Consider the following 10,932-nt stretch of genomic DNA (forward strand, 5'->3'; position numbering starts at 1 on the left):
TTCCTGCCTCTCTTACTAACAGTAGTGTCGCTTAAACTGAAACTGGACGATGGTTCTTACTGATTGGGCGTGCTCACGGGCACCTCCATTTTGGAGTATGGTCACCAGGAGTTAATTTTGCCTTTAACAGCATGCCAAGGCAACTAGCCTTGCCCATTGGGTTAATTACTCTGACCCAAGCTCTTTTAAGTTAAGTCCAGCTTTATTAAACTCACAATTTATGGATTACAATGATGCCAGCTTCTTGTTCTCTGTGTGGGCGACCAGTGGGCGAATAGCTGTGTGGAGAGAAAAGGTAACATGGTAATGGAGAGCATAACCTTCAACCTCTGTACACATCCCATTCGCTCTTCTCCCTAAGACATGGTCTGCACTGCAGGCCGGTGCAGCTCTCATGTTATGTGCAGGTCGGTCGGTGCACATGCTCTGGATTATTAGGAAAAGCTTTCTGTTAAAGTGCACCTGGTTTCCCTTTCATCTCGAGAGCTGGCCACATACATGTAACTATATGTATCATTCCGATTTTATCGCTAGTCAAACATCAATACAAAATAATAAACCAATCGTTACCACTGGGGCTAGTCTGTTGTTTTTTTTTTAACTCTGCTTGGACAAGAACACAAGAGACTTGACTGCTTGCTCCGTTGCTCATGTACTTAGCCCGTTGCGCTGTGTTTGGGGTTCACAGCACTGCAGGAGACAGTTCATATCCTTTCAGGCTACGGCTAGTTGTCAGTGTCCCTTTTCAATGCCTCAACGTGCCCAGTGTTTAGATCGATGTCACCTGTGTTCAGAAAAGTTTTTAAAGCCAAAGTTGACACCTATTCGTGTAGCAGCTCCTTCAGCCAAACCGACGACAATGCTTGGGAATGGCACCAGTTTGGGTTGAAGCCTATAAAACAGTGATCTGACTGTACGCTCTCAACACCTATCGTGCGTGTGTCAGTGAGATGGAGGTGCGGTTGGCTGTAGGGACGAGGAATAGATGCTGCTTTGTTTCCAAACCTTTCTAACTCTGCAGCTGTTGCTTTATAAAACGTTGTCTGCAGTTGGCAGAGTGTGTGTGAAGCCCCATGGAAAAGAATGCCTCACTGCTCCATTGCTTCCACTGACGCAGGTTGGCCATATCTTTTCTTATGTTTATGTTTTTGGTCACTGTTTTAGGTATTTTATTCTGTCGTCTGGAGTCCCTCACCAGGGGGCTGTCCAGTGCCCTTCATTGAACGGCATTTGGTCTGCTCAGGTGCATCTCTAGGCCCCAGGGATAAAAGAGAGTGTGAGTTTTGTTGGCAGTAATAGCTAACGGGGATTCTCCATTAGCCCAAATAGTAGAAGCCTGTGGGCTGTTGGGAGCTGATGGTCCTCAGGTTTGTTCCTCATGCACATGCATGATATGGTGTGACAGTGGAGTTATAGCATAGCTGCTGATTTGTTACATCTTATGGGCAACTGGCATTCACCATTGTGCCCAGACTACTTCTGGGATAGCATGCCCCAGTGCTGAGTCCTTTAGGTACCCACGTAAGTTATGTTCACCTCAGGTACTTATTGTAAACATGCCATCCCCAGATGGGTAGTGATGAGTGGAACACGAGTCTTCTGTTTGAATGACTCAGGCTGATTCATATCAGGCTTATCATCTCCAAGGGTATGGCTACACTGCAGTAAAACCCCTGTGGCTGGCCCGTGTCGGTGACATGGGCTGTGGGGCTATACAATTTCAGTGTAGATGTTCAGGCCTGGGCTGGTTCTGGGACCCGCAAGTGGGGAGGGTCCTAGAGCCTGGGCGCCAGCCCGAGGCTGAATGTCTACAATGTAGTTTTATAGCCCCAGAGCCCAAGCCCCACACGGGCCAGCTGCAGGAGTTAAATTACAATGTAGATAATACCCCTAGCTGAAGAGCAGCCACAAAAGCTGCATCAGCTCATCTGTCAGTGCTCATTAGCTCATTCTCTGAATTTTCCCACAGCACCTATTGTTCTTCAGTGATGCTCAGATTAACCTTTTGACACTGGGACTTTGGCTTTCTGGTGCCTGGTAGCACTGTGGTAGTGCTGTGATGCTGCATTGACAGTCAGGACATCTCACATTTGTATCTAAGCCCCTGGGAGCGGCTTGTACTGCCAGGTACATAGCAAGAATGTCTTATTGGGTCACATTGGAACTGTTTGGGATCTAAAGGCTACAAGGCAGACTGGATGCTGGAGGGATGGTAGCCATTTCTTTTGAGCACTTCCAGTGGTTCCACTGAGGGTAGTCTCAGTAGTCTCTGCTTTCAAGAAGCTGCTTGTACCCACTCTCTACAGCAAGCTCCTGGAGCCAGGAGATGGGTAAGGCCAAGTCTCAAATAATCATAGGGTTAGTGTGATCAGAGGTGGATTAAGCTTTACTGGGGCCCTGGACACAAAGAACTCTCCCCCCACCCCCGGGGTCCCTGCCCCATGCTCCTCCTCTCCCCCCTCCCCTCCCCCGGCACCCTGGGAGATTGCTTGGGTGGCATGCTGCGGGGAGGGCAGAGACACGGGCCAGGGGGCTGCTCTTGGGCCCCCTGCCCAGGGCAGGTGGAAGGTCCAGGGCTCCCCACAGCGAACTGGGTTCCCTGGGCAGCTCTTACCCTGGCTCAGATGCGGCTTCTGTCCTGGACAGGGGGCGGGGCCGGGGAAGAGGAGCAGGGGCGGGGCCACTAGTGCTGGAACTGGTGCCCCCCCCCACCTCTACCCAGGTTCCGGTGCTCCTCCGGGGGCCCCCAAATTGGCCAGGGCCCCTGGGCATAGGCCCATGCATTAATCCACCACTGAGTTTGATTCAGCTTGGGTTGGGAGGGCAGCCTGGAGCCATGGGAGGTAAAGATCAGTTTGATCAGGCTGTGTGGGGAAGGTGCATTGAATTTGGTGGAGCTGGTATTAAATCATAATGGAAGACTTTACTTAGATTTCCCCTGGGAAAGCTTTTTCTGCCTTATGTTGCCATTCCTCATTGCTGTAAAAGGCTGGTTTTACGCAGGGATTGCTTCTGCAGAGGCCCTGTGTTGACTGTTTTGCTCCATGCTGGTCTGTCTGGAGTTATATTCCCGTGGGAAAGAGGAGCTTTTCTGCAGCTATTTTTTTAACCTAGTGATAGGAGAATGTGTGGCTGAGAGTTGGCTACACAAGTATTATTAATCACTTGGGCTCCCACAGCCTTCAAGGGTGAAAACCTTGTTCTGAGCTCTAAGCCCAACTTCTTGCTATGTTTGCTCTATTAGTGGCAGGCTGCTGGGGGGCAGGGAGGAGGGTCCTTGCAAAAGTTAGTAGCAGTCAGTGAAAATGTGGAGAGTTAGTAACCTTTAATGTTCTGTATGGCTGACCCTGATATTGGGATATAGGAGGAGGAGATGCGTTATTTTCAGGCAGGTTCTGCTTGGATTGCATACAGTAAACAGCTACCAATTAATGAGCTGACTATGCAGCTTGGGTGTACTTGCTCTGAGGGCCTGTGTACCCACCTTAACGCTACTGATGAATAACAGATAAAGGGAGCGAGTGTTGTCAGTGGAAGTTGAAAATGGCTCAGCATTTGACTGTTCCATGAGGCCCACGTTTGGAATTTTTAGGGTTAGAGTTAGGGGATTAGGGGAACTCTAAGGAAAGAACTCTAAGGCATTTGACACTCCCTTGTATATTAATTTCGGTGTCCATTCTGTTCTCCCGCCAAAAATGTTAAGAGGGAATTAAGGTTGAGAGTACATCTCAGTAACTTAAGGGTTAACATCATCACAGGGATGTTGTAATTCTCCCAAAATCTAGGAGTGGAGATGATGCTTAAAAGGAATCCAAACAAGTTAAGGTAAGAACTACACATTTAAGGGTTCGGCAACCTTTAATTGTAGCCTGCAGTGTTGTCATGGAATAATCATACAATTATGACTTGAGGCATTGATTCATCTGGTTCAGCATTAGATCTTGCCCCTCAGGGTGTGATGCTGATTGCCTCCTCTGCAAAAAGCTGGGTTGAGAGCTGAGGTGCGGAGAAGGTGGGAAATATCTGTATTTCTGGAAGAATAGATGTGACAGAGTTTCCCATCTCACTAGGTTTGAAGGGGTTAATTTCTTTCCTGGGACAGAGTACTGGGGAAGGAGTGCCTTAGACTGTAGGAATCTCTGGATTGGTGGGAAGCAATGCTCAAGAACCCTCAGCATCTGCATGGCTTGGCCCTTGGAGATACTGTGGAGGACAGGGACCAGTCATTAACTTTTAATGACAGGCAGCTGAACATGCGGAACCAGCACAACCGCAACTTGAAACCAAGACACTGAGGTGTCAGCTCGCTGTAATAAGAACTTGGCTGCCCAGTGCAGTACCGCAAATTGAGTCCTGGATGCTCTGGGCTAGAGGCAGGGTCTATTGCTAGCATGGACATCTGTGTAAGCTTTGCTCTTCCATTCTAACCTTCCTGTACTGTGGTCAGTGGACTAATAAATGCTGGCTTGTTTTGAGAAGGCCACCCTATGTTGCTGCAAAACTTCTGCTGGTTGTATGGTTCCCAAAAAGGGGTAAGTCTCCAACAGGAGCATAAAGTCCTTTGGACCCGCTGGAGAAACCACAGCAAGAAACGGAGTCGTGCAGCGTGGGGCTCTCCCTTACAAAAAGTGAAGGCTTAGGGCAGAGCACTAATGGGGTATACTCCCAGAAAGAGAGGATAAAGGTCAGAGGCCTGCTAGGCCCTGGGGATCCATAGATAGGAGTTTAATGTGAAAGAAAAGTGCAGGTTATAGAGTTGATGAAGCAGCTGTTACAGAGCAATAGCAGAGGCGGTACAATTAATTATTCTGCAAGTGCCAGAATACATTTACCTGGAGCTGTCCCCCCCCCCCCCCGTTTTTGTTTTTCCCTTAACAGTATTGAAGGAGAATATGTTCTAGTGGCTGGCGATGAAGTCACCTACAAGATGTGCTCTATTCCACCTAAGAATGAGAAGCTGCAGGCTGTAGATGTGGTCATTACCCACCTAGCACCTGGAACAAAACATGAGACCTGGTCAGGACATGTTATTAGTTCCTAAGTTATCCTGCATGGAGCTGTATCATCGAAGACACTCAACAACTGACTTTCACGTGAGACTGACAAATGACTATTTTGCATATTGAGTGGGAAAACTGTTAAGGTAGGCGTTGGCCAAATTACCATTTTTACAATAGGCATGATACTTAAAAACAACATACAAACTCTAAGGAAAAAAATAGCTTAAGGAAATTTCCATGCCGGACTTGTCTGCTTTTGTGATCTGTGAGCTGATGCTAGTGGATGCCCAAAGGTGTTAGGAACTCTAACAGCTCCGCAGCACCAAGGGACATAGCTTAGAGACCCAATAACCACCTGTAACATTGTTCCCATGGGCTAACTTTCAGTAAATGTGGTGAATGCTCAGGCAGCAGAATGTCAGCAGAATACTGCTGAAAAGTCTCTGAGTAAATGTACTTGAGAGAGCGAGAGAGAGACATTCGTTGCTGCAATTTCTTTTCTTCACAAGCTAAATAACAAGCACACTGTACAAAGTCTTTATCTGACAGTTATCAGTTTTGACAGCACCTTCTGGTTAACTGTCAGGTGGAACAGTTGCAAATTAGCTAGCTGCAGGAGTGTGGAATTGTTAGCTTTATTAAATGTGGGTTGTTTGTGAATTTACTTTGTGTGCCTTGATGGGTGATTAGCAACAGATTTACAGGCCAGTAGTTACAAAAGTAGGTTGCTTCACACTAAGCAGTAGAAAAGCAACAGAGGTGGGAGTGGTTCACAGCCTCTGATGGTGCCTGAATTTAATGAAACCTTTTAACTGCCTTGATTTTTTTCATATATCCATGTTTGATAGAGTAGTTAGTGTCTACCATGGTTCGTTAGCATTTACATATTCACATCACTTGTGAAAAAGCGAACGCTGCCATGTTCAGATCACTGTATATAAAATGCTGTGTGAATTATTTAGTAGCTTGAGTTATAAAGCCTTGTAGTGGATTCTGCAGTCATGTTTTCCTGCAAAGCTTGCTCGGTGGTATATAGTGCTACCACCACCACCTAGAATCTCTTCTCCGCTTCTGTTGCTGCAGGCGTTCATGCAGACAAACTATTGTAACTGTTAATCTCTGCACTAGCTCTGATACTGCTTGTCCGCCAAGTTTTCCAAATGAAGCATTGTCCGTCCCCCCCGAGGGAGCAGAAATTAAAATGGTTGGAATCAAACTCTCTTCTCTTAGTTACGTGGAATTTGCCTGTTCACTATAGTAACAATGAGTACTTGTGCTGTTGTGGAATGCATGAAGATGCTATTTCACAGAGAAAGGTGAAATGTCTCAAGCAATTTCAACCTACAGTGATTAAAAGAAAAGAAATGTGAAGGTTAATAATTACTGTGATGTTTTGTTTTACTTTTAATTCATCTATATTGTACTAAATAGTTTGTAAGCTACTTTGAGTTTTAAACCTGTATTTGTTGTGGGTTTAATATGCTGTAGATTGTAGATTAGCATACGCTGCTTCCTTCACAATAAAAGTTTATTTCATAACTGGTTGATAAATTATCTTCCGCGTACTCACTCACGACCTATTCTGTAGTTAAGACTAATACTAATTAAAAGTGTGTGTGGGGGGGGGGGGGGTGAGTGTGTGAGAGAGAGTGGTGAAGTTGTTTGCAAAAATCACTTCTGTGCAATATCAAATTATGGGTGTTGGAAAATGAGAAACTTTAGTTTTCTAGCTGCTCAGAACCTCTGGTGTATTTTATTAGACGACTTTAGGTTTTAAGTAAAATCTGTATTTTTTTTTTCAGGTGTTTACTTGATAATCACAAAGCTTGTTTATTTATGAGCAATGCAATCATGACCAATGAGACTTTTGCTGTCTGCAGCCTATATCTAGGTCAGGAGTAACACGTTTAAGACCCAGCACACAAAAACACAGCGTAATCAGCTTGTGTTTGTAGAACAGCCACATTGGTGATTATAAACATGGTGCTAGCTACGTTTTGATATATGTTCACAGCAAGAAGTCACTTCATGCTGACGCTCAGTATTACTAGGGAATCCCTGCAGGTCTAGTGGAAAGTGCCCATCTCCCCAGGCCTCTCTCTCTTCCCGCCTCCAACAGCACAGATTCCTCAGTCCCGTCCCCCCACAGGGGAGTTCAGCTATAGGGGCCAGAAGAAAAATAGGCCACAGCGGTCTGGTGTTTTCAGGTACTTTTCTTTCCTGGTTTGTAATTTATTTTATCAGAACATGGAGGTTGAGTGAATTTCTCTGCAGTCCCATGACTGCAGTTTTTCTTTAAGGGTCTCCGTTGTAAAGGGATCTGCAGCCCTTTGCATGAGGAACAGCACTTAAATGGAACCCAGCACCTGTTCACTCTGTGTGATGCATTACTGCAGCATCCTTATTTCTTGAGTCTGCTCTTTGTTGACTTGTTTTCCACCTCAAGGGTTCTCAGACAATCAGCAAATTCAATAGCTAATGATGTGCCATAAGGTTCGGTTTCAGAGTTACCATCATACCCTGCCCTCATGTCCGCACAGCACAGAGCTGTATTGTGGAGGAAAGGTACCAACACACTACTGCCATGGGAGCCCTTAAAGCTCTTCATCATGGCAGTTGATGATGGCCTGCATCTGGCATTGGCCACTGTTGGAAGGCAGGGTACGGGGCTAGATGGACCATTGGTCTGACGCAGTATGGCCATTCTTATGTAGAATTTAAAGCTGCTTTGCAAGCCCCTTTCAGTGCCTGAGAACTTTGAGGCAGAACTGGCTCCCTGACAAGCCTCCCCCCCCCACTGAGCAGAACTTGGCACAGAGAAATTCTAGCCCATCTCATGAAGGGTCAAAACAGAAAATAAAATAAAAATACTCCTAGTAAGCTGTGAGCAACAGCAGCTGGAGGCTGTCAAATAAGGGAAGGATCGTCTGCTTACATAGTAATCTGACCACAGTTTGGCTGAAATGTTTTCTAGGAAGTCTGTTCAACTAGACACAGTGGGTTTGAACTGTTGTAAAAATCAGAATCTTCAAGTATACGTCCCTATGGCTGCCCCACTGTAGGATGCGCACACACGCATGCTCTTACCTGCCTGCCCGCTGTTCTTAGCTTCCCGCCTTTCTTAACACAGCAATTGAGTCATGGTTTTTTCCCTTTGTTTAGTTATTTTATTATTCGTATTTTGTTTCAGCCCAGTTGTGTTTTGAACAGGAGTTATCCCTTCCCTGCCTTTTTTTTTAAGACCCCTGCTTTTGGTCCATTAGCACTCCGGGTTATGTAGAAGATCCTGGGGTTTAAGCCCTGCCCGACTTGCCCGAGGTCTTTTCCTCCCTAGTGACGGACATTTGAGTTACCTCCAAGACACCCAGGTCTCATCAAAGTGTAAGGTTGTACAGGGTTTAAAGGCAGGTCTCGGAAAAACCGAGCTGTCTGAAATGCCTTCTAATGGAATGCTCACTAGCACCAATAGGTTCCGCTTCTCCCATCTTGTACATCGGCCTCAACATCCCAGGCCGTGCCAGTGACTGTTGCAGCTTAAGCAGCACTTTTAGAGACTAGGACACTGAAGAAGCCTCATTCCCCCACCAGGGAAACATGGAGGAGGGGTAGTTCAGCCCCTTAAATCCTACTCTAAGGAGACCTCGTGTCTGTCAAAGGGTGCAGCTGAGGCTCTATCTGAGTCTGGTACTGACCAACGAAGCAGTGTGCAAAGAACTCTTCTAATAGACAGCACAGGGAGCCTTCTTCCGCGGTACAGACTGACATCTCTTGACACCAAGATGCACCTGGCCCTTCTACTCAGGCTTCGATACCGTCACCTTCTCTGCACAGAGCTCTGAGATCAGAGCATGGTTCCTAGACGGTTCTCGAGCATGGAGCTAACCTGATTGGATAAGGTCCAATCAACCTAGCAGAAAACCTAGTACTCGCAAATACCTTCAAAAGTAAAATGCGTCCATTCCTGGTGTTCTCTTGGGAACTTCTGATGCTTAAGAAGAGTGCTCTCCCACGATCCTAGTGTGACCAGGGATGCCAGGGGAGCCACACTGAGGTTGCTCAATTAGGGAAAACTGCAAAGAATGGGGCAGACAATCCCCAAAGCTGATATTCCAATACTTAGATTTACCAAACCTGCACAAAAAAGCTCCTACAGTGCTTTACTGGTTGCACAGAAGCCAAAACACAGTTCTCTTAAAGCAACCCAGCCGTGGGCTTCCACCCAGACAGCCGAGTCAAATATGAAAGTTCTACCAATCCCAAAGGATCGGACACATCACCTCCCAAGTTAATGAATATTTCAGATCTTACCCAAAAGGCCAATCCTTATTAACTAAACTAACATTTATTAAAAAAGAAAAGAGAGTGAGTATTGGTTAAAAGATCAATATACACACAGACATGAGTACAGTTCTGAGATCAGTTTCATAGTAGAGATAGTGAACTTTGGCGTTAGAAAGAGTTCTTAGAATTAGTCCATAGATTCAGTCCACTATTCATATCCAGGATGATCCAGCTGGGACTGGAGATCTCAGTCTTACAACTTGAACTTCCCCTGCATAAAGCACCAAGCAGATCTGAGATAAAAAGGATCAGGACCTAAGCATCACCGGTAATTAGCTACACAGATTAACATAAGGCAATTGCCTTATATGCTTCAGTGAGAAATCACTATGCTGATATCACTATATTTACAGTTCATGTAAATGTTAAGATCTCTGAATTAGCAGAATACAGCATAGACAGGAACAGCGAACCGCGGCCACTGGGAGCCGCGATCGGCCAAACCTGCAGACGCAGCAGGTACACAAACCGGCCCAGCCCGCCAGGGGCTTTCCCTGCACAAGCGGCGGAACAAGTTTGGGAACCACTGTGTTAGAGGTTGACAATGTAAAGACTGCAGGATGCTTAACCCTTTCTGGCCATCTGGCACCCCTAGACTGCCTGTTGGATTTAAAGACAATGGGCTCAGTCAGAGTACATTTGGCCGCTATCACAACTGCCCATTTAGGGCTTGTTGGTTGTTGCCCACACTCCTACAGCCAAGTTGCTGAGAGGTTTACACAACTTATTTTCTCCCTGTATAGAATCCAGCCCAAGTGAGACTTTAATGTGGGTCTCAGTGCCCTGAGGAACTCTCCCATCACCTTTGAACTGATGGCTTTCCATTCTTTCCACCACCTCTCCCTCAAGAGTTCATTCCTTATAGCCATCACTTGGCTAGATGAATGGGCACACTGAGTGCTCTTAGGGTATACCTGCCATTTACTATCTTCTGTAGAGAGAGGATTTCACTGTGTCCCCATCCTTGCTTCCTGCTTAAGGTCTCTTTGGAAACCATATTAATCACACAAGCTGCCTACCAGTGAACTATCCCAAAGCCTCATGCCACCAGATAGGAAACCAGCCTACCTACACTAGATGATAGAAGGGCTCTCAGCTGCTACCTTGTCAGTACTAAGACCTTCTGGGTCTCTCCTAGATCATTTGCAGAGAGGATGAAGGGACAACCTGTTTCGACTCAAAGACCATCAAAGTGAGTTTTGGGTTGCCTTTTAACCTGTTATGAATCTACTGGAAGGCAGGCTCGCCCTCCCCCCCCCCCCCCCCAAAGGACCAGCATATTCAACTAGCACTCAGTCCACAGCTATAGTACTACTAAAAGATGTCCCAATAGCAGAAACCTGTAGGACTGCAACTTGGTCTTCCATTCACATTTGCCAAGCATTATGCCATTTTACCTGCTGCTACACTCCTCTGAACAGTCTTGCCTCCTTGAGATGTTTTGTCCCTATGAGTGCGCCACTGCCTGCCCCTCAGCTCTGCTGCTCAAGTGAGCAAGCATAGCTTGGGGGTGGGGCCATGCCTCCCCTTGTTTAGTGTTGCAGAAACTGCTTTGCATTCTTCGGTTGCACGTGCATGGGTGACTCTTACA

General features: G+C 46.3%; 1 protein-coding gene across 1 annotated transcript in view; it reads left to right on the forward strand.

Moving 5' to 3' along the window:
• The window catches only part of CARHSP1 (calcium regulated heat stable protein 1), a 57,441-nt gene extending 52,212 nt beyond the window's left edge, over window positions 1-5,229 (forward strand). The window contains 1 exon segment of the mRNA XM_065412463.1: window positions 4,879-5,229. Within this exon segment, the coding sequence (XP_065268535.1) occupies window positions 4,879-5,041 (163 nt within the window). The 3' untranslated portion in view covers window positions 5,042-5,229.
• The last annotated feature ends 5,703 nt before the right edge of the window (window positions 5,230-10,932 follow it).

Source organism: Emys orbicularis, chromosome 10 (assembly GCF_028017835.1).
Source record: "Emys orbicularis isolate rEmyOrb1 chromosome 10, rEmyOrb1.hap1, whole genome shotgun sequence".
Lineage (NCBI taxonomy): Eukaryota > Metazoa > Chordata > Testudines > Emydidae > Emys > Emys orbicularis.